Source organism: Sipha flava, unplaced genomic scaffold (genome assembly GCF_003268045.1).
Source record: "Sipha flava isolate LNK unplaced genomic scaffold, YSA_version1 303_pilon_pilon, whole genome shotgun sequence".
Taxonomy (NCBI): Eukaryota; Metazoa; Arthropoda; class Insecta; order Hemiptera; family Aphididae; genus Sipha; species Sipha flava.
In genome coordinates, this window is record NW_020272979.1 from 444,956 (window position 1) to 468,843 (window position 23,888).

Sequence of the window (23,888 nt, forward strand, 5' to 3'; positions counted from 1 at the left end):
ATATTTTTATTTTATGTTGTATAGTAATTAAAAAAACTCATAGATAAGATAATTAAAAGTAAAACATATTTATATATAAATATAATTAAAAAGATACTCTTTAAAAAATTTTTGTATTGTGAATGTGATTAAAGGAAGGTTTATTTTTCGAAATTGTTTTCAGAAATTTTGAGACAGCTGAAGCCCTCTTAGTCCTGTTATTATACCCCCTGGTATTTCATATATTATGTATTTTATAACATACATGTTTATTCTATAATTAACGACAGGTAATTCATTTGGAAAATGTACCGTCGTGATCAGACTTTCAGGATAGGCAACTAATAATGTTTCTGGGTAATGCGCCTGAAATGTTCAAAATCGTAAATTATCTTATTACCATTGATTATAAGTACTATATTAGTATTTATAATCAATGTTATTACTAATCATCCATAATACTCGTATAATACAACTTGGAAAACAATATTCGTTTGATTGAAATAATTTATTTTCAAATGTATTTTCATATGCATGTTTACCTTAAATAAATTTAAAAATATTGAAAATTCCTGTGTACATTTTTTTTTAATTGGGGTTTAAATTTAAAATTGTACAAAAAAAAAATCTTCACCGCTTGGTATTGCACACAGAAATTTTTCAAATACAATAACTTATTAATTATTAATGATTTCAAAGTAAATACTACAACATACATAATGATTTTGATCAGTGTTTTAGTTTAAGGCATTGAATATGTGTTGACTTGCTTTGACTTGTTGACAGACATCTCATCTACTGATGATTCAGGTTTTTCTTCAAATGCACTAGATTCAGTGGCGTAACCGAGTGCCCGCAGACCCCGCGATGCAGGAGGGCCCACGGTAATTTGGGGCTTTTGATTAAAGTATATTTAATTCCCGTGAAAAAAAAATTGAATAATTTCTTTTTTCAAATTAAATCAGTGCTAATCTGTTTATAATAATCAGTTATACGAAATATGTTCGTAATCGTATAGTAAATATTTAATAATAACCTTATCGTGTGGGAATACCTACAATAGGTAATAACAATCTTGTATTCTTATAAATTTAAATGAATATAAATAGTTTCAAAAATTTATTTTTATTTTTCTGATTCGAAAGATTTAAAATAGACTTCATAATAAATCAAATATGTTTTCAAAATTATTATAGGAGTAAAACTCAAGTTACTACGTTGGAATGCGTATAGGTCTATTTTACTCTAAAAACCTTAAAGATAAAGCGTTTAAACTCTGTCTTATACCATTGTTATACTCTTATACCATTGATTAAATATATTTAAGTATATTTAATCAATGCTTATACTCTATGTCTCCAGTCTACAAAGTTATGTAGTGTGGCACTACACATGACATGTGTAATGTGTATAGATCGTTATGCGTATATTTTTACCATTGATTATAGATTTTGTATATTATATATTCAAATATTTTAAAAATTACTTAATTCAAAAAATATATACTTTACATTTTTTATATAATATTATATTATACGAGTATATTGAAAGTATGAATAAAAATAAAGTTTTATCTGGTTCTCAAAAAAGGAAATTAAAAGAAGAAAAAAATAAAATAATTTCATAACTACCAAAAAATACATCTATGTTTTAAAGACAGGATGAACAAGTAAATAAAAATAATTAAAATACTTTTTTATTCCATAATTGTCATTAGACAAATACAATGTTTATAATATATATATATATATATTTTTTTTGTGTTAGCGGCCTCTAGGACCATACCGACATTCAACCAGCCTTCCATCCATCTCGGTCAGCTGCTCGCATCTTCCAATCATTTCCTCCTCCTAGCTTTTCCACATAATTTTTTACTACATCTTCCCATCTCATTCTCGGTCTTCCAATGGGTCTTTTTCCTGTGACATTATTTTCCAGTAATATACGGAGTAGTGAGTTTTGGTTTTTCCAAGCGTATCCTGCCCATTTTATTCTCTTAGTTCTTATTGCTTCCACGATGTTTTGTTTTTGGTATAATGAGTCTAATTCCTCGTTTTTCCTTATCCTCCAGTCATTAGTTACACTGTCCTTCGCAGGTCCGAAAAGTCTCAGTATTTTTCTTTCGAAAACTAAGAGTCTCTGCTTCATATGTAACAATTGGTCTTATCAATGTAGTATATAATTGTTTCTTTAATTTTCTTGACAAGGATCAAGCTCCTAAGAGATTCGCTTGACTGAAAAAGCATTTTTTCCAGCTTGGATTCTTGCTTCTATCTATTTTGTTATTTGATTATCTTCTGTTAGAATTATCCCCAAATACTTGAACTGATACACTCTATCGAAATTATACTGATCTATCCTTAAGAAGAGGCCTAATCTTGCGGTGTTCTGCTTTCTAACAACCATGTATTTGGTTTTTTCCTCGTTGACGCGTAAACCTATTTTTGCTGATGACTTTTCTAGCCGTGTGAATAGTGACTTAAGTTCTTCTTGTGATTCTATTATCAGTACCAGGTCATCTGCGTATGGCAATAGTCTTATATTATGACCCTGTAAGTTTACTCCTTCATGCTGTCCCATATTCATTTCCCTTACAACTTTTTCTAATGCAACATTAAATAATATAGGTGATAATAAATATGTGGATAATGTTATGATTAAAGTATAGGGGGTCATACGGCATGTGGTTAAACATCACACGTCTTTTTACAAGCATAAAGAGTGTCTCTTCGCCACGTAGAGCGCCGATGAGGAAGGGTTTGGATTCAATTTGTATAGAGACAACATCTCTATACGGTTTTTCGGCCATTAAATCAAAACAATAATAACTAGCAAGATGTCGCACAATCGGCGGGTCGATAAGCGTGTGGTCTTCGATTGTCAGATTCAGACCCTGGCTCATCGACCTCTACCGTTACTTATTTATAAGATGGTGTTGATAGTGGTGTGATGTGGTGTGATTAAATTTTGTAAAATATTGTATAAAAAGTTTTAATATAAGACATATTTATTTTTAAATTTAATATATTAGTTGTAAATTAATATTATTATTCTTCATTTTTGTACTTGACATTTTACTCTTATTTAACAATGCATTTAAAAAAAACAGTATGTAAATAACAATTTCACATTTTCGTTATCAATATCGTGTATCTAATGAGTTGTTTACCACACACACTATATTGTGGCGAGTAGGTACGAATAGGCGTTATATTATTTTCAAATGTCGTATTAATGTTAAGTGTTATTTTCGCTATCGATATGAATTTTCTCTAATGGCTCTAATTTAATGAGGCAAGATCAAAGCGATTAGACGATACTTAAGTCAACTATGGGAAGTGAGAATATGATATTACTCTAATGAAAATCGATGTGGAGAAAAAATAGAAGAGGTGTACTAAATTGGGCTTAAATACCTATGGTTAGGTATTTACCGATGTACTTATTCGACAACAGTGTACAGTACTAGTCTACAGTGAACAGTTCTAGTCACTTAGTCTACTACAGCATACCCCTAAAGTATACTGCTGCTGCCACTGTCGTTGTTGTTGTTATTCAACGGAATTATAACCACCACCAACAGCAGCAACAATAACAACAACAATAATATCGTCTACCCAGTTTGATTTTTACATCATATTTTTATAGTGAGTAATCTGAATATATAATTAAATATATACTATTAAATGTGTGTATAATGTTATGTGCAATACATGACGCTTGCATATATACTCGTATTATATATATTGTATACTAATATTTCATTCGTTTTTAGAATATGGATTCATTGACCAGTTAGCTGAAAAAACAGGCCAGTTCCCGTTACATCTCCGTGGGAGATCTGGACTTGGGTCGGGAATATCCGAAAGTGAAATTTGGTGCAGGGCAAACAAAGTTTGGGTCGGTTATCATCGGTACATTTCAGGATTGTGATGATGAGGACTTAGAAGTAGTTTTCCATTTCAACTAAATGTCTGCTTATGTTTATCTGTTCTTGAGTGTCCTTTGTTCCTTTTTCAAGAAGCGTTTTGATACTTTTCTGTTGCTTCTGAATTTTTTAGAAAGGAAAACATCAGTACATTTTATTAGGACCAAAAAAGTAGTTGGTCTTGTTGTTGCTATGACAACAGAAAAAACGCAAATGAACCAAACTTTAGTATAGACATAAGAAATGGTGAACATGTTTATTTTAATGAAAATTATTTCTAAGCGCGACTATATTTTCCTCCAAAACCGACACTTACCGCTTTTTTTGATCACTGAACAAGAGAAGAATTTAATAATTTAACGCCAAATTATAATCCGTGTGTTGTAATCAAGGTGTTTCATTGAAGAGAATCAATCTAAATATAACTCGTGTAGAAAAATTAGTAGTGGTTTTACGGGGGGGGAGGGTCTAGGGGGTCTGGACCCCTCCCGGATTCCAAGTTTAGGCTATGATACATTTTTCGTTCGTGGCGTTCGGGTTTTGAGTAGCTATTTATATGCGGCTATACACGCTTACTTATACATAATTCTGATGATTTCGTCGTTAGTAGTCCGTATATTTGAATGTTTACTTCAGCTATTTAGGTGTTTATATTTCTTTGAAATTGTGATGTTTACGATATCTATTATTTGTGATAATATTAGCGTTCGGCCGTTCGAAAAATGCATATTAGCGGATTAGCGCAGCAATAAACTGACGCTTTTCACTTTTCAACCAACCACGATGCCCATTGAACGTATAAATTGTAAACTTTTTATCTTGTATAAAAAAGTTACCAATTACTATTTACGAGTTTATTTACAAATATTCTTTTAATCTAAAGACTAAGATTATCATTCAATTTGAATCAAGCTTGAATAGTATTTAAAATTCAGGTTAGTAAAATTTAGAATAACAATTTTAAATTGTTTTGATTTTTAATTTACTAAGTGTTTATCCATAATAATAAGTAGTTAATTTTAATTTTAATCTAAGTAAATTATTTTGTATTGTGAATGTAATTTTTAATGTTTTTTAATATTAATTATTTTCACCCCAGGCCAGTCAGTGATTTTAAAACTTTCGGCTATAATAAAGTACATTTTTTTTATAAAAATATTATTATATTTTCAGTGGCGTACATACGAGGTTTTCAGGTTCAACCCCTCCAAGGCCAAAAAAAAAAAAAGAAAGTTGTTTTATTATTGATGACGTGTAATATATTCGTGGTTTAATTATTACGCTTTAAACTTAAAATATATAACTACACAAATATTATAATAATTAAATAATTATATTGATAGGTGTTTAAAAAGTTTTGTTAACTATATTGTTTTTATATTCCACTAGCTATTAATTAACTGTAATGTAAAAGTAAACTGTAAATTGATAAAAAAATTGTATAAAATAATATCTATAGCAGTTATTTATCTGTGCAACGAAAAAAAAAGATAACGATTATTTTTGTTACCCCCCCCCCCCACCCGAGCAAGATTGAATGTACACGACTGTTTATTTTCCTACCAGTTACCACAGTAAATAGTGAATGTTATTAATGGTTTAAACTTTGTATATATTAAAAGATAATATATATGGGTGGACCCCCACCCAGAAAAAAATCAAAAAACCGCCACTGATCAAAATACATAGCTCATCAAAGGAAATCTTTTGGAAATCCTCACCATTAAAATACTTAATTCTTATAGTTTTATTAAATCTTTATTTTATTTATATCTATTATCATAATGAACTATTTAACTTAATAAATACATTTTTTGTATTAATTCTATTGTGTTAATTAAAATCAAAAATTAAGTTTAGCTAAAAAGTATCGTTATGTTCATTGACTGTTCTCAATTGATAATAGATCTTGGCATTTTTTCGAGTGGGTAATAAGCATGAATAATATTATTTTCATATATTTGTACTATTCTTAATCCAGAGGGTTCCATTGGGCCCATAGGAGCTCCAATAGCGTTTGTTGTGACTATTTCGATGTTTTTATAGAACTTTATGCAGTTCCTATGATAATGACCACAAAATACATGCGACACACCTGGTTCAACAAAATTAATAACATTTAATAAGAGAAAAGCAATTTGTTTTTCATAAAGGTACAATGAAATACAATCTATGCTAAAATAAAAAATATTTACCAGCTGCATGCATTTTTTCCAACATGTTTTTTCTGAAGTTTTCATTAATATTGAAATATTGGGTTTTCTCGTCTACATTTTCTACAAACCATGGTATATGTTGAAATACAATTATTCTTTGCCCTTTATTATCATTCAATTTTTCTGTTAACCATTGATCTTGTTCTTCTGCATGTTTCTTAACGTTGTCACGGTTTTTATAATATTGAGTATTCATTACTAAGAAAAGTACTCCACCACACCAAAAAGAAAAATAATCTTGTCCAAAATGTTCGCGATACCTAAAATTGCATTAGCTTATATTTACATTTTTATATTATTTTACAATATCTATGTTATATTACTTATTGATGGAATCTTCGTTCGGAATATTACCAACATCATGATTTCCGCACACACAAACAAGAGATATAGATGGATGCAATTTTGAAAATATTTGTTGGAAGTCGTTTATTTGTAATTCTTTTATTTCAGTTGCATCTTAAATATAAATAAATTTATTGAAAATTATCGGTGAATTCGAATTACATGCAAAAAAAAAGGTTGAATTGCATGCACGTTTTTTTAGATAAGTATGAATTCATGAAGGTGTATTATCAAAGGCGGATTTAACTTTTTTACGACTAAGGGCACTAAAATGTTGCTACCCCAGTTATTAATTATAAAAGTATCTTAACCCATTTTAATTTTTAGACAATTTTTTTTCGATTTTAGTTATTTAATCTACTTTGGAAAAATTTTAATAATGTCCATCAAATTTAAATGAATACATTCTATGATAATTTTAATGAACCATCAATATTAAAACTTTTATTTGTACATTTAATATTAAATCGTTTTTCGTAAATATAAAATAAGGAATATTTTTATTTCATTCCAATTATGTCTTTAACAAAACACTAGCTACTAACCGCCTCCTAATTGTAACGCCCTATGCAGCTGTCTAATCTGTCTATTGGGAAATCCGCCCAATTCTCTAACGCTAGTGATGTATATCTTTTTAGTGTATATTTTTAACACGGGCGCAATAAATTTATATTATACAGGTAGTATCCCAAAATTGGCTCAATGAACACTGGATAAACCACGCACGCAGCTGAGATGTAAAAAAAAAGAATTTTTTGCACGTAATTCAGATGCAGCCAAAGTGATATCAAGTTAAAATCTTGCTTACCATCAGACAATTCATTTATTAAATCACCACAAATAACTACAAACTGAGGCCTAGGAGTTAAGTTATTGATTTTATCAACAGCACAAATAGCTTTTTCCATTTCAATTTTCCAATCTTTAGCATCACGTTCTCTATGCGGCCAAATATATCCTAATTGAACGTCAGCACCAATGACAAAATTGAAATTTCCAGCCCATGATTGAGAATTTTTGTCTACAAAGGAAAAAGTATTTAAAGTATTCTATAGGTACTCCAAAAATGTTTTAAAAAATAAGTATAATCATAAATCAATACGTAATTTAGTATGCTTTTCATTGTTATTGAATATTATCCAAAAAACATTCGTATAATATGAAAAAATAGTAGTTCACAAAACTATTTGGCAATAAGCGAGAAAAAAATATTTAAGCTGTATTATCTGCCGTACTTAAGTAGTATTATATTTTTAAAGTAAAAGTTTAATTATTACGTCATATTGATCTCACCATATTCAATTATATCTTATTTACTCGAAGTATTATTAATACTTAAGACTAAAAATACATTTTAATTAGTTTGTATTAAGATTTAGATTTCGTACATTATCTTAGAGTTTACCTGTTAAAGTGTAATAGACCATGCAAATATATTTATCGATACCGAGTTTTATATATTTTGAATAATCCGCAGGATGATAAATATTTGTACATAAATTGAAGTATAGTACTAGATTGAATTGAAATTAATAATTTTTGTTTTTAGTCATTGATTCTAATTTATTGACTTAAAAAAACTAAAAAAATTTTATGTGCGTTATTAAAATATATGATTAAGTACCTAAATAATGAATGCACAAAATTATTAATGTGTTCTTTTTATTTATGGTTCTTGAAAAGTAAATAGTTGTATCAATCCAACTATTTAAATGAAAGGTAACATAGTATCTACCTTGTCTTGCCTGTTGTGAATATGTTTAAAAATGTTGAACTTAAATAAACATTAATATTTATTTTTTTTCTAGGCAATCATTTTTATTTGTTAACTACGAGTATTTAAACTAATTTTGTTATTATTTCAATAATATTAACCCAAATTAATTTTTTTGGAAAAAAAAAGGTAGAACAAACTAAAATTAATATTAACAATTTATATAAATATTGGAATACTTTTTTGAAAAACCATTTAGAAGTTAAAGGGTGCCACCGTACAAGAAAAACGGGAAGAGTTCGACGGAAATGTTAAAAATTTACGAGTTATTATATTTATACCTATTATACATTTTCTATTAGCAGACATTTGTATAGACATAGACATTAGTATAGCACATAACTATTTTCCAATCGCTCTATGTGTATAAACATAGTTTTAAAGTTTTTAAAGTTTTTTGCTAGAATATTTTTGACTACTTCAAACAGATACCTTACTAAATGTTAAGAATAAATAACTAAATTGAAACTTACATTGATCATATCCTATTTGTTCTTCAATTTCATGTTTTTTCCATTTCATTGACTGTTTGTTTGTTTCTGTCATTTTAACTAATAACACAAAATAAAATGTAATAAAGGTAAAACAATTTTGATTTTTTTTTATATTTACGTTTATTTTATATTAATAACCATAAGCACAATTAGGAGGGCGCAAGAGAGTCTTAAACACCTCTGGTGTTACAGTGAAATAATATAACTTTTAATTTCAACAATTTCATCATCCCCAATATTTGGGATCTAGTTGCGCCTATTTTAATAGCGATATTTTAATAAATATTTAATAGTTTTAAGTAAATTATTTAATACTAATTTATATTTCATTTATTCCTAAAATAAACACTACACATAGTATCAGTTAGGAATACCTATATAGTTGCCTGAATACTCAGAACTTCACTTGAATACTTGAATATCAACTTGGAAATGCAGTGATCTTATATGAAAACTACACAATAGATATTTATAAATATAGCTAAAAAAATGAAAATGGCAATGATGGTTTAGTTATTTAATTGCACTAAATATTGGTATACTACAAATACGAACAAATAAACTATACTAAACTAGTCGTGTTGACGTAGATTAACCATAAACGTGTGTAGTATTTATGATTAAAATTATCATCTTCACAGTGTGGTTAAAAATCGAATTCAATAATTAACGTAAAGTAGAGCTAGTGTCTCTCAACAATCTAGAGACAAAGGACGGATTCAATAATAGTACATAACCACTCATGTAGTCAAATTTGAATCGAACACTAATTAAAAATGTAGTTACTTGAAAAAATAAATTATATTTTTGTAGATTATATATTATTTAAATTTATAAAATAAAAATTAACTAACATGGTACCAACATGAACCGAATATTGCTCTATAGATTCTATAAACGATAATTATATAAATCAATTTTAAATTAAAAATACCAAGCCCACGGGTTATACATCAAAATATTAGTTAACTAATGTGATGGTACACTAACTACTTTTGGGTGTAAATAAATCTGGATTGATTTTACAAACTAAAAAAAAACACCTATAGTCCGATAGCGATCGCATTGGTATTATAATATAATTTAGGATTTGACTATGACATGTTTTAATGTGATTTGTGACAGTTTACAAAATAATCCATATCTTGTTCCGTGAAAGATCACAAAGTCTTAATAGTGTAACTACTAATGATAAATACTATTATTTATTGGGTTTTAATATTTTATAAATAAAAACAAAAATTAAAACTGTATACTGCTGTACTATCGATTAATGAGTCATATTTAATATTAAGAACAGCTAAAACATTTTATGATGTCTTGGACTAAAATGTTGGCATACTCAAATATTTAGTTATATTTAATTTCACCTATGAATATTTCAATAGAACGAGTGTGAGGCAGTAAACAGAAAATGTTGAGAATCAATGGTTAAATTATATACGTTGAACAATTATAATATAGCTGCTTGTTATTCATCAGTGAGTTATCAGCAAAATTAATGAACACAAACATTTTTTTAACGTTTATCACTAATTTTCATTGAAGGCGACTCGTGTGATTCTGTATAATAGTTTTTTTTTTAATATATCATATATACGGTATATTATATTTATATATTTATTATATTATTAGGTATATCTAATGGTTATCCATAAACTAATTAAAAAGCGGCCAATCGAATACTTAGTAGATATATAATAGATAAATACTCATATCTAATTAGATATTTAAATATTTATATTAATTAATGAATGTTATGGATACTTATAAAGCCTATATATTATAGATCTTTTAGTTGTACTTGTGTTATGTGGGTAATATCTGATATTCATTAATCTTATTTAAAAAAAGATGGTTCCTCAAAAATGTTCTGGTTCCTGCGAAGGTTCCGATAAAAGAAGTTAGGAAACACTGTTCTACTCCGTGGTTACATTACAATTTGTTTAATTCGCCAATCACACGATCAACTCTGCGTGGTCTCACCCGTAAATGTCCCATGAATGCGCATATGATGACGAATGAACTTTTTAACTTTTTAAAGCGGGCATTTCGGGCATAGATTAAGTAATATTTTTTTAATTATTTACGCGTGAATTAAATTTATATTTTTGTTGTGCGTCATTTTCATCTTTGAACGAATTTATTAAAGTTGATGCTACTTTTATCCAGGCCACATTCTTTTTTATTTTGACTTTATAGTCTTCATCAGTTGTATTCGACAAAAAATCATATTTAGGCCCATTTAAATGTAATTGTCATTTTGAAAAGAAATCGAATGACCAACGTATTAATTTCAGTACGAATTTTTTGTATTTCTTTTGTTGTTTTGTTTAGTTCAATACGTCCGTACTTAGAGTGCATGTGTGTGTCCACGAACATTTGATTAATAACAATTGTATAAGTACATTGACAGTGGCGTAACCAGAATAATATTTTGGGAAGGGTATTTTAAATTTTCTTTACAAATTAAATACCATATTTTAATTTTTATAAGTCCATTAAACATACCAAAGTTAAAATATAAAATTTATTATTATTTATTTCAGTGCCGGCGCTACAATTTTAGAGGCCCTGGGCGAAATACATTTCATGAGGGCGAGAGGCCCTTGTGTATAGAAAATGCATAACAAATACTCTTAAAGTTCTCATGATACTTTAAAATAAATCATATTCCCCCCCCCCCCCCCAAAAAAAACAGAAATTTGTAATTTATAACAAATTTAATTTAATTTTAATAAAAATCAAATAAAATAAAATAATTTTTTAAACGTAATCACTAATGTCTAAAATGTAAATATATAGAAGTAAAATTAAGAGATATGAAGATCAAATTTATACTTACGTAATACATATACCAATTTTTATTAGATTATTACATTACATTTATAATTTTAAAAGAAACCATGATGAACCGCAAAGAAGGGACCCCCCTTCACGTGCACGTCGATCCAAAAATACTGAACTATTTTTTTTAGGATTGCCAAAAATTTATAAGGCGGAACCGGGACAACACAAACACAATATTGAGTAATATATTTTTTATATAACTCTTAATATATTGAGAGGATCAGTGGCGTATACGAGACGGGGATGTGGAGGTCAGATCCCCTCTAGGCTTTTTTTTAAATGTTATAAAATAATTTTTTAGTGTGAGGGTGTTAGAAACGTAAAAAAAAAGTAATGATAAAATAAAAACAATGATTTGTTTGCTAATGAACCCCTCCCCCCATAAAAAATTTATGTATACGCCACTGAAGAGGACCATTAATTGCAGGCAATATAATATTTAAAGAAAATGTAAAATAAAATATATTATATACTTAATAATTACTTGTGTAAATTACAAAGTATGTTTTTACTATATATTGTTAATCGATAATGATTAAAAATGTACTTTAAGATAAAATGGTCGAAATTAAAAATTAAACAATACTACATTTCCTCTAAATGTCTATGCCGGGACATATGGACATCCCGAAAACATTTTTTTGGGGTACCAGGACGCGAAGTCCAAAACCGGTGACAATCCCGGTTTTTCGGGACGTATGGCAACCCTAATTTTTGTGTATTAATTTTACTACACAATAATTTTGTAATGTTACTTGTGACAGCAGATTACAAACCACTTTATAAAGCGAGAATCTGTAAAAAACAATTTATTAACTAATTGTTTAACCAATGCAAAATGTTTTTATTATTTATTTCTATCAAAAATCAAAACAAACTATTGGTTGTAGTTAACGCAAGCTTCTATTTTTGTTCATATCAGTTTTCTTTTGAATTGAGGGCCCCAAATCACGAAGGCCCCGGTGCGTCACACCTACTGCACCACTGCTACGACGCTGTGTAACACGGTTATTGATTAATAATTTAACAATAAAACAATAAGTGTTAGTATACAACTTACCAAGTCAATAATAATATTATCGATTTCATTTTTGACTTTTTCAACATAATCCTTGTGGCCTTTAATCAAAACTTTACTAGAATTGAAATTAACTTATGGAAATGTAACAGTAACTTCATTATGTTTCCCACATATCTGGTTTATTACTTCAGCATGGTGGGCAACAAAATCCTACTTTTAAATTTCTTAGCCATTTTTTTTATGTGTAATCAACAGTTTTAAATAATGATTATGCATCAATCGTAATTTAAAGTTGTTCGAAAATAAATAAATGGTTTATTATAATTTTCCATTTGGCTATCTATTAGTAATGATAATTAGATATTAACATAGTGAAACCTAAATAAATTCTGGAGCCCGGATTTATCTGCATTTGTGTGTTTGCACTAAGTGTATACACGTCTATGGAGGTTTAAAATGTCCATGATTCATATCACACCGAATTTAAACACCAAATTCTATATTGCTTATTTTGCATATTTCGAAGGTTATTGCATATTTGTTCATTAATGCATATAACATGCATATTTCATGGGTTTTTAATAAATTAACATTTTTTATATTTCTTTTAAGTTTTCTATTCTTTTTTCTGAGAGTAAGTAACTTTAAATAATCTAAAATATTTATGTTTAGTTTATTTTTTTATTTGTATTCTTGTTTTTAAGTTTCCTAAAAGTTTTAGATTGATTTAAATGATTTGAAATATAGAGCAGTGGATATTATCATTTTTTTTTGTTTTTGATAAAATATTTAGAATTTTATTTTGTACAAAATTGTGGTTTTTAAAAAAATCACATTTTATAAAGTGTAATACATATAATTGTATATTTAGGCACTTTTTCTTTGCATATTTGCATCATATTTGTCACTTTTTAAATACATATAAATCCTGGTTCTATTTATTACTTATATTAAATTTATAATGGTAATTATTAATACAAACATAAGAATAATACCAATAACTACACAATGTAATATATCACATATGTCAGTTATTCGGTAATATATGTCCCTACCTACTACTAGCGCTTTACACGTGTGGTGAAAATATGAACTACTGAACCGTAACGTAGTCTAACCGAGTTTCGGACTAGCGATAACTAACCTGTATATCTTAAACCTTGAATTAAACCATTGATTTAATAATATTTTATAATATTTTATTTTATAATATGTATAATAAAATCAATGATTAAACTAACCAACATTTTTAGTACATTTTGATAAAATTACATTAAAGATATGGCTATAGGATATTATAATAAACTATAATAATTTTTTCATACAAAAGAATTACATTGTCATTATATGAAAAAAAGTACTTGACCAAGCACAGGTTCAACTTAGATGTTTTATTGACTTACATTCATTTTATAATTCTCACATTAAATCGTCTTGTTTTTTATTGTTGGTAAACATGGTTTAAAAGAATTTTTTTTTCATTTCTTATCAGTCGTAGGAGAACAGTTACATATCCTTCTGTGGTCACATGCTTTTGATGAACTTGCAAATCTCTAATAGAATACTATCATGTATCGTTTGTGACGGTTCTCATTTAATATTTCGTCAATGTACGTCGTTATTCAATATTCATTTTACGTCTACCAGCTATAGTTTATACTCGTCATTGTTTGAAATATTCATATACTCCGTAGATTATCTTACTACGTCACGATGGAATTACTGTGAGTACATAAATGTATCTTGCACCACTAATGAAATAATTTATGAATTGTTTTTTTCTCCTTAACATGCATGCATAAGTATTCAACAACGTTAGTTCTTTAAACATTTTACAACCTTGTTTAATTTTTATATTGTAATAAAACGTGTATTGAAAAACATTTTACCAGTTTATTTATTTATGTTTATGTTCAATTTTATACTACCAATATTATAATACTATGATATTTTTATGTACAAAAAAAACGATCCGTTGAAATATATATAATAATAATAATAATTTTATTCTTGGATTTTCATTATGTAATTTTCGTTTACTAACATTTGATATGTAATTAATCATTAATCAATCGGTATATAATGTGCAATAAACTAAGTTTAATTCTCTTTTTTTTTCTTTTACCAAATTAGGTATATGATAACAAGTTATATCATTGATTTTACGTTTCACTAATTCATTAAAAAGTGAATTATCTAAATTTATAAATATTAAATATTGAATAGACGTGTACTATCATTCTTTTGTTTAATATTATTTAAACACTACAATACAGCAGTTCTCAACATTTTTGAGTTCACGACCCCCTATAATGACACCAAGATGTCTAACAACCCTTTTGTAATGTAAACATTAAAAAATTGTACAAACTGTTATTATTGTATTTATTTGTGTATAAGTTTTACAAAAAAAGTATAGTATGGAAGCTGATTGGCATAAATTAATAGAAAAAATAAAATAAAAATTATGTAAATTTTAATATTTTTTTAATTTAATGACTCTTGCTATTGTTGATTTGAAATAATTTTTTTATCACATGATACGACCCTAAAAAAATTGTTGGTGACCCCCCCCCCCCCGGTTGAGAATTGCCGATATAATAGTCTGTTTGTATATTACTATATTAAAGATTAAATTCATATAATTTCAATATTTTAGTAGCTATATATTTCATCTTTAGTATAACATATACATTTTATATTTCAATTGTTGATACTCCATATTCTTTTTAAAAATGTTATTAAAATTCATGTAATAAAATTCTAAGTAAATTGAATTCCTTATTATATAGATTAAATTAACGATTAATGTTCCTAACATCTGTTTAAAAATCATTTACTGTAAATTCAAAATGAATATTAAATAATGTAATATTAATAATACTATAAGAATAATGTTGAAAGTTTGAATATTAACTGTATTTGTATTTTAATTTTATGATTTCTTCATTTTTTTATTTTAGGCATTTGGCACCTAATACTTTAGATTTCCATTGTCCATTCAACCCATCACATTCAATGCCACAGAAGACACTAATAAAGCATTTAATAAGGTGCCCTGATAGACCTCCTCATTTTAGAAATTGTGTTTATAATATATCACATGTTATGCCGGAATCTGAATTGAAGGTAAAACATAAAACAATATTAAGACTTAAGGGTTTTTGTTTTTGATAAGTATTAAATTAATAATATTAATTCATTGAAATATTTATATAAAATACATTTTTTCAGGATCATGAAGAAAATTGCCCAAATAGAATTTTATTTGATTCAATTTTATATGAATCTGAAGATATTGTACGTCCAACTCCTGTTATAAAAAATGTACCTACTTTGGAGTATGAAGAATCTTGGGATGGTGTAAGTATTTAGTAAAAATGTTAAAAAGATATTTAAATATTGGCTTTATAATTTTATTAGGTTATAAATAAACATGTATATAATTTATATACTACTCGTTCACTAGCTAATCAGTGTATAGCCAAGACTAATATATTATTTAATTTGATATTTTAAAGGAATGTAGGTACTTAATATTATGTGTAGATTCATTTATAAAGGATTTTTGGAAAATATAATTTTTCAGAACTGTAACAATTTTGATCTATTGGTTGATTTTAATTATTTACTAATTGTAGTTTATGTAAATTAATATAGTATAAAGAGTGGCGTAACTTTGAGGGAAAAGGAGAGGCAAGTGCCCCCCTGATAATTTTAAGAGGGCCAATAGTATTTTACCCCATCCAACACTACAAATATTTGATTTATCATAAGTTAAGAAATAATGTAATATTATTTAACATATTATAAGATAACTCAAATAATTGTATAGAAGTTTTTATTTTAAATTTATTTTGTAAATGTTATTGCAATAATCACATTAGTTAGATTATTATCAAAAATAATCTATTATTAATATTATCTGTATAAATAAAACAGTAAGCTGATTGACTGCTATCAACGCATAGTTCAAACCATTGGACGGATCTGTCTGAAATTTGGCATACAGATAGCTATTATGATGTAGACGTGCGCTAAGAAAGGATTTTTCGAAATTTTGAATTTAAAGGGTTGAAATCGGTTTAATATTTTTTGATCAGGTCGATAACTGCGCTATTGAAAATGAATTATATTAAATAAAACTATTAAAAAATATTAATTTTATTTTTGGTAGTAAATGACGGGTATTGCATAAATATTAAACAAAAAGATCCCGCAACAGGTGCCAAAACAAATAAGAATGTTAGTTCAAAAAATTATTATGCATATCGGTTGATGATTAGACGCAATCAGGACTAAGTTATTTTACAATGCATAAGCTTTGTCAACAATTCATGGTCGAAATATATATAAAGATAGATAGCGAACGATTTTGATACTTCGATTTCGATTCAATCAAAAAAAGCTGCGTGCAAAAGATTCTCTAAACAATTGTTAGATATTGGAGATGGGAAAGTTACTACAGATGAAACGGGATGTATAAAATTACCGAACGATTTCTGCACAATCATTTATTCGCAAGATGCTCTCATTGACCAGATATATCCCAGTGTACACAGACAATACACAAATCATGAGTGGCTGGCAGAAAGACCAATTTTAGTAGCAAAAAATGTGGAGGTCAACGAATTGAATCTCAAGATACAAAATTTGTTACCAGAAAACTTGGTGTCATACAAATCTAGATACAGTTTGCGATGCTACTGAAGTTGTAAATTATCCAACAGAGTTATTAAACTCATTGGATTTACTAGGCATGCCACCGCATAATTTACAATTGATCATTACAATTTACCATCGATAATATACCTCCTTCAGAGTCATTTAAAGTTGTAATACATGCAGATAAAAAACCACCAGAAGAACATAGAGGCAGGTATAATGCACCAACGGCAAATGAAGTTGCTTTAGTGTTAGTAGATCAGCAGTTTGATCGAAGAGACATCATCCTCGAAAACTGAAGTAACTCACTTCATCGTATCAGTGAGATACATCGAGCATACAACGCACTGCAGTATCCTTTAATGTTTTGTTGGGGGGGATGATGGGTATGCAATCAATATACCACAACGCGATCCAAAAACCAAGTTACCGCTTAAAAAAAAGGTCTCTGCATCAAGTTTTTACTCATATAGAATAATGGTCAGATAAGGGGAAGACAACTATTTAATTAATTATCGTTCTCTTTTCAGTCAATATTTGGTAGATGAATACGCCAAAATTGAAACTGAAAGACTAAATTACATCAAAAACAACCAAGCCAAATTGCGTGCAGATAGTTATATTCATTTAAAAGATGCGATTGGACGACGAGACATAGAAGCTAATCAGTTAGGCCAAATGGTTATACTCCCGTCAACTTTTACTGGTGGGCCAAGGTACATGCACGAAAGAACACAAGATGCTATGACCTACGTTAGACATTACGGTCGCTCTGACCTTTTTATTACTTTTACATGTAATCCTCGCTGGGACGAGATAAAAGAGCTCTTACTTCCCGGTCAAAGATCATATGATCGACATGATATAATTGCAAGAGTGTTTCGGTTAAAAGTCAAAAAGACCATGAACTTATTGACAAAAGGTAAAATATTCGGAGAAGTGAGATGCTATATGTATTCAACAGAATACTAAACTGTAAAGAGGTTCAGGTAAACAAAATTTAATCTTGGCAGGTTACATACATTTATATACTTAAACCCGGCAACAACGGGTAATTCAGCTAGTCATTACATAAAATATGAGCACAATTTAATATTATTATCTTAAAATCGTGATTATGACTACAGGAACAAGAGGTTTTTTTTAGATCAATAACAAATTACAATTACCACTACTGATAAAATATATTTTTTCTTGTTTATACTTACATGCCTATTTCCACATTAAATTGTGCTGTGATAGTGTGCTTTAGTGTTTTACTGAAAGTCTATAGATTATACTGTTCTATTATTTTTTAATTATTTATTCTTCTACTGTAATTTGTTAATAATTATTAACTACATCTTATAAAATCTTTAATAAATGTTAGTTGACATTATTCAATTTCATGTCATTAAAATCTAAAAAGATTACTGACACCCAAAGCAGTAACTATTCAATTTTTAATAAATTGTTCAGGTATTTTGTATAGTGTATAAAATACATACAATACAAATATATTTGAAACAAGGGGTAGAGGGGTTAGGATTTTGATCATGGTTAATCAATGATTTCCTTCCTCTAAATTTTTTCCCAGTTACGTCACTGAGTATAAATATACATCATTAGAATGTATGATGATTGTGTGCTTTTTTTATATCATTAGTAGTTAATTATTGTAATCTAAAATGGTAAAATATTTTCCTGGCTAAACCATAATTAATTATTTCATAAAAAAAAATTTAAGTTAGGTATAAAATGAATTACATATATTCAAACTGTAGTGATCGTTGTGCAGGACACTACAATCTGTACCACATTAATTATTTAACGACATAGCATGTTCAATGTTATCTTGTGATGTAATGTTAAAAGAGATAGGTAGTTGAATAATTAAACACTTATATGTTAAACTTATAAAACTTAATGTTTTTATTAATGTACCACAATAGAATAACAAACAGTTTAAAACAAAAAAAATAAAGAACAAGTTATTCTGGACAAGAATTATATACTCTCAATGATGTGGCTGTAACAATGTGTAGGATGAGTAATAATTTATTAAAAAGGGAAATGACCAGTAATACTGTCTATCAGAACTACCTATCTACTTCTGATAAATGCTAAATGCTCAACCTGTATTTATTCAAGTTCCAATGACGTTAAAGTGGCGTAATTCTATTATTACTTTATTTTACTGTCGATTTAGGATTATTATGTTAAGAGGTTAGGTTTTATATCACATTATTTACATACCATTTATATAATTTTACATAACGTTGTATAATCATCATATGATATTCATATAATCATTTATACAACATATTTATTAATAGATACTTATATTAATTTGACTCACATTATTAGATTATGAGGATTGGGCTTACTACAAAACCACTTCTACTTTATCTATATAAAGTAAACTTTAATGTATAAATTGTACTTTTTAATTTTAAAAATTACTGCAATTAACCATTTTTATTAAATAAATACTACAAAATATAAAAACCCTGTTAGTCTATTTTATAAACTGAGAAAGCTGAATAACTCAAATTAATAATCAAAATAAATTATTTCTGTTTTAAACTCGTTCTTAATGCATTTAAATAAGAAGGGATAGTTTGTTATATTTTGTGTGGTTTTGTTAAATCTTTTTTTTTTTTTTTTTATTATGAGGTGTATTTAAAAATATTTTCAAAGCAAGTATTAATAAATATTTAATTTTAGGACCATTCAATGTTTATTCTATAAATCTTATATAACTTATGACAGTAATCAATAAAGAAAAATGTTACTGCATTTAAGTAAGACTACATTTTTAGTGAATAAAGAATAAAGTATATACTTAAAATTATTTCAAAGTAGTTTTATGACTCTTTTGCAAATCTTTTAAAAAAGTTTTTTAAGTTGAATCTAGTCTTTTCTATACACTGTACTTTTGTTTTCAACTTCAATAAAAATTTTCTTTTTGAAAAATGACTAATTAATATAATTTTACTTAAACTTATACCTACTTATGTTGGTTTGATTAATTTTTTTACAATTTACCATGTTGAAATTGTTAAAAATATTTTAATTTTTCAATTTTTAGCTTGAGCAAACTTCTGATGTATTGAAAAATATAAATAAAAAAACAATATCAATGAAAGCAAAACATGGTTCTACAAAATCAGAACGTAAAAAATATCGTACCAATTTACATGAACAAGATATTAATAATTATGTGAGTATATAAGTAACTTTAATTATTGCACTTATGTATACACTAGGCCAGCTGCTACCAAACTTTTTATTCAGTGATACCTTTTTTTTGGACTACTTTAAGTTATTAATCAATTTTAATACATTTTTTGTTAATTTTTAATTTTATAGAATCAAGAAAGTGAAATCAAAGAAAAGAATCTGACACAAGACATAATAAAACCTTTATTTATTGGAAAACGACCTAATGTTTCTAAGCACTAAATCATTTGTTTTTGGTTTTATATAATTAAACTTTATTTAGAAGTATTTTTTGCTCTTATTAATGTAGTGTAATAAAACATGTACAATCTGCCTTGACTTTCAACATTAGGATAATGCATTGTCAAATTTCATTAAAAGATAGTGTAAAAAATATTGTTATGTATTATTTTTGATTATTTTTCCTTTGTTAAATTTAATAATTTGTATTAAGAATCTTATTAATAATCTTTTTAAATCTTGTGAAATATTTTTTACATCCACTGACTATAATATTTGTATTTTATATTTTAAAATAGTTTTTATTTTAGATAAATATGAAAGAATTTCAATGTTATGATGCTTCTTAATTTAAGTTTTGAATAAATTATTTTATATAGTACAATTTATTGTATTATTTACATTTTCATTTGCTGGTAGGTTATTTATAAATTAAAATTTGAATTTTGTTCTGTAATTTACATTCTACTGCCAGAACTCTGATTCTATTTTATTTGAATTTATTAATTTGTGACATTAATCATTAATTTTGCATGAATAATAATTTTTACAATGGTTTAATAACATAATATTTATAAATACCATGAAAAAATAAACATTTGTATATGTAATTAAAATGTTAAATTAATAATAATATTAATTTATAATGAAAATCAAACCCTTGTTGATTTTGTTTCAGTTATAGGACTGACTAGTGATTATTAAAAAATATTGGAGAGATTGAATCGTATCTTGGTAATGTAAGTAATATCAATGATTGTAAATAATTTTTATAATCATTAGTAATACATAGTAGTGTTGAGGAAAATATACGGTTTTGTGAGAAATGAATTAATTGAAGTTTACGAAATGAGAAAAAATACCAAACTGGAATTGCTATATAATCAACCAAATATTAAATGCTTCCTAAATGTCAGGCGCTTGGAATGGGTAGGTCTAAAGGAAGCATAATTTGAAAAGTAATTATTAATAATCCAACTGGCAAGTGCCCCAGGGGAAGACCTCGGCAATGATGACGAGATAGAGTCAATGTAGATAAAAAATGGTGGACGGAGTAGCAAGCTTCGAGTCTGCTACTGTCCGTGTCAGATGGAAGGGCTTAGTAGAAGTTGCAAAAGGCATTAATGACCCATAAAGCAAAAAAAAAAAAAAATATATATATATAATTTACTGTTTTTAATTTAATACCAATTACTGTTTGTGAATCATAAATTACTTGTTCGCAGGAAATTTTAAACAGCAGTGTTCATTATTTGCTAAGAACTATAAAGAGTTTTTAGATTTTTTTATTAAAAAAATGTAATATACAAGTTGGATCATTCAAAATAGTATATTTGAAGTTTGTTCAAATATGACAATAAATATTATTTTTCGAGGAATTAATGACTGTAGAATGTACTCCATTATGTGTGATAAAGTAAGGTAATATTCAAGAAAAATAATAAGTAATTATACTTAGAAATGAGATATTTTTACATAATTTTATTTTCATTCATTTTTTTTGGATCTCATAAACAGAACAATTATTTCTATGTGTAAGATACATTATTCCTAATAGCTATAGTGTATATGAACATTTTATTGAGTTTTACGATGTATCAAATGAGAGAGGAACCGAATATTTCTATTGAAATTCTTTCTGTTTCAAAAAAACTCTGGATTTCTAATATTTCTCTTGTAGCAAAATCTTACGATAGTGCAAAAATATGTCAGAATCTCCAACTGGTGTCCAAACTAGAATAAGAGACTCACATCCTGAAGCTATTTTCGTTAATTGTATGGCCCACATATTGAATTTGGTTATAACAAACACTAGTAGAACTATTAAGGTGCATATGCAAATAATAATAAATACTTAGATTATATTTTAATATCTAATATATTTTTATTAACATAACGTTACAATTTATATGTACCTACTACCTATTATTTTATACAATTCTTAACAAGAATCTTAGATTATGTGAAAGTAGGTCGTCGTATCAATTTAATATTTATAAATCAGTATATAATAATTTTGGTGTAATTATAAATGTTTTTCACAATTAAATAAATTAAGATACAAATAAGTGGCTCAAGGAATAGGTAATATAATAATGTATTACAAATATTTTATATTAATATATTATATATTATACCACGAGTATACCAATGAGAATTTTTTTTGCAGGTCTTCTGCATATGTTAATGAAAATGTCATTCATATTATATTTGTTATTTTTGAAGAAGTCTTAGAAATAATTAATATTATGAGTAAAAAATACAAAATATAGAAAGTACAATTGGAAATGGTGCTATTGAAATAAATGCTGTAATAAAAGCAATTAAAAATATGAGAAATTAAAAATCATTTGATGTCTTATGGAATAATGTGCCATAGTTTTCAGTAAAATATATAATATAAATATAAACTAATATAATATAATATAATAAAATATAATCTTGATGGATGTTTTACTTAATAAACCTAGTTAATGAAAGTTTTCAAATTTAATATTATCATGTAATGTGATTCATGATTTCTAATTTATTTAACATAATTATATTATACAGTGTACAAAATATATTTGATTTCATTGAATTATTATTATGAATTTGTTTTGGTGCAATTGCATATAAAATAAATTTAAAAGAATCTATTATACTTAAAATTGTTAATGCTGCTGTTATAGTTGATGTTGAAGGAATTTACATCTATATCCAATGTTTTGAAACAAATAAAAAAAATTACAATAAATATTATTGATGTTCTCATGCATATTTTGCTATATTGGATGCTATTATAAGTCACTTTGAGTTATTTTCAAAAAGAGAGTTTAGAGCTTGCAAATTCAATAGACAATTTCATTAAATTAAATTTGGATAAATGCATGGTGTTTATTCATCATTACTAAGTCAATTTCAATAAAAACATAAAAATGAAATATAATAAATGTTTAATACATCCATAATTGTAATTATTAATTTATTTTTAGGCATTGTTTTCTATTGATAAAGAAGCATTACGTTGGAAATGTCTTGTGTCTACGGGTTACGTATAAACGACTGCAAATTTTATATAAGTTAAATTATTATTATTACTTACCGTAAGCCGGGTTAACTTTAACCCCGGGTGGTAACTTTGTCCCGCCGTTGGAATTTCACATACTTTTGTATGCTGTGATAAAACGTGTGA

The 23,888-nt window shown here is 26.9% G+C and overlaps 3 protein-coding genes across 6 annotated transcripts; 1 reads left to right on the forward strand and 2 right to left on the reverse strand.

Moving 5' to 3' along the window:
- Positions 1–2,253: 2,253 nt before the first annotated feature.
- On the reverse strand, positions 2,254–2,881 carry LOC112686295. Its single transcript, XM_025558507.1, has 2 exons — positions 2,680–2,881; positions 2,254–2,582 (listed from the first exon to the last, which is right to left on the reverse strand). The coding sequence occupies exons 1-2, from the start codon at positions 2,879–2,881 to the stop codon at positions 2,254–2,256; spliced, it is 531 nt and encodes a 176-aa protein (XP_025414292.1).
- Positions 2,882–4,744: 1,863 nt separating this feature from the next.
- LOC112686278 (gametocyte-specific factor 1 homolog) lies at positions 4,745–20,855 on the forward strand. 2 transcript variants are annotated; one of them, XM_025558490.1, is made up of 5 exons: positions 4,745–4,842; positions 15,571–15,736; positions 15,842–15,970; positions 20,343–20,474; positions 20,624–20,855. In XM_025558490.1, the coding sequence occupies exons 2-5, from the start codon at positions 15,626–15,628 to the stop codon at positions 20,714–20,716; spliced, it is 465 nt and encodes a 154-aa protein (XP_025414275.1). In that variant the 5' UTR covers positions 4,745–4,842; positions 15,571–15,625; the 3' UTR covers positions 20,717–20,855. The 2 variants fall into 2 exon arrangements, with proteins under 2 accessions (XP_025414275.1, XP_025414274.1); XM_025558489.1 differs by lacking the exon at positions 4,745–4,842 and adding an exon at positions 14,022–14,331 and having other exon boundaries at positions 20,624–20,853.
- Positions 5,702–23,888, reverse strand: LOC112686277 (serine/threonine-protein phosphatase CPPED1-like). Of its 3 annotated transcripts, XM_025558487.1 has the most exons (7): positions 9,111–9,333; positions 8,855–8,992; positions 8,716–8,793; positions 7,277–7,489; positions 6,447–6,582; positions 6,103–6,383; positions 5,702–6,002 (listed from the first exon to the last, which is right to left on the reverse strand). In XM_025558487.1, the coding sequence occupies exons 3-7, from the start codon at positions 8,786–8,788 to the stop codon at positions 5,800–5,802; spliced, it is 906 nt and encodes a 301-aa protein (XP_025414272.1). In that variant the 5' UTR covers positions 8,789–8,793; positions 8,855–8,992; positions 9,111–9,333; the 3' UTR covers positions 5,702–5,799. The 3 variants fall into 3 exon arrangements, with proteins under 3 accessions (XP_025414272.1, XP_025414273.1, XP_025414271.1); XM_025558488.1 differs by lacking the exons at positions 8,855–8,992; positions 9,111–9,333 and adding an exon at positions 23,799–23,888; XM_025558486.1 differs by lacking the exon at positions 8,855–8,992.

Bases quoted from the DNA above. Each gene is read 5' to 3' on its own strand.
- LOC112686295 (XM_025558507.1), bottom strand. From the start codon at position 2,881: ATGAGCCAGGGTCTGAATCTGACAATCGAAGACCACACGCTTATCGAC. The intron at 2,583-2,679 runs GTGTGATGTTTA...ATGTTGCATTAG, and splicing joins CTTTATGCTTGTAAAAAGAC to AAAAAGTTGTAAGGGAAATG.
- LOC112686278 (XM_025558489.1), top strand. The intron at 15,737-15,841 runs GTAAAACATAAA...ACATTTTTTCAG, and splicing joins TGCCGGAATCTGAATTGAAG to GATCATGAAGAAAATTGCCC. The intron at 20,475-20,623 runs GTGAGTATATAA...TTAATTTTATAG, and splicing joins AACAAGATATTAATAATTAT to AATCAAGAAAGTGAAATCAA.
- LOC112686277 (XM_025558488.1), bottom strand. From the start codon at position 8,788: ATGACAGAAACAAACAAACAGTCAATGAAATGGAAAAAACATGAAATT. The intron at 6,583-7,276 runs GTAAGCAAGATT...TTTATATTTAAG, and splicing joins AATAAATGAATTGTCTGATG to ATGCAACTGAAATAAAAGAA. The intron at 6,384-6,446 runs GTAATATAACAT...ATGCAATTTTAG, and splicing joins AACGAAGATTCCATCAATAA to GTATCGCGAACATTTTGGAC.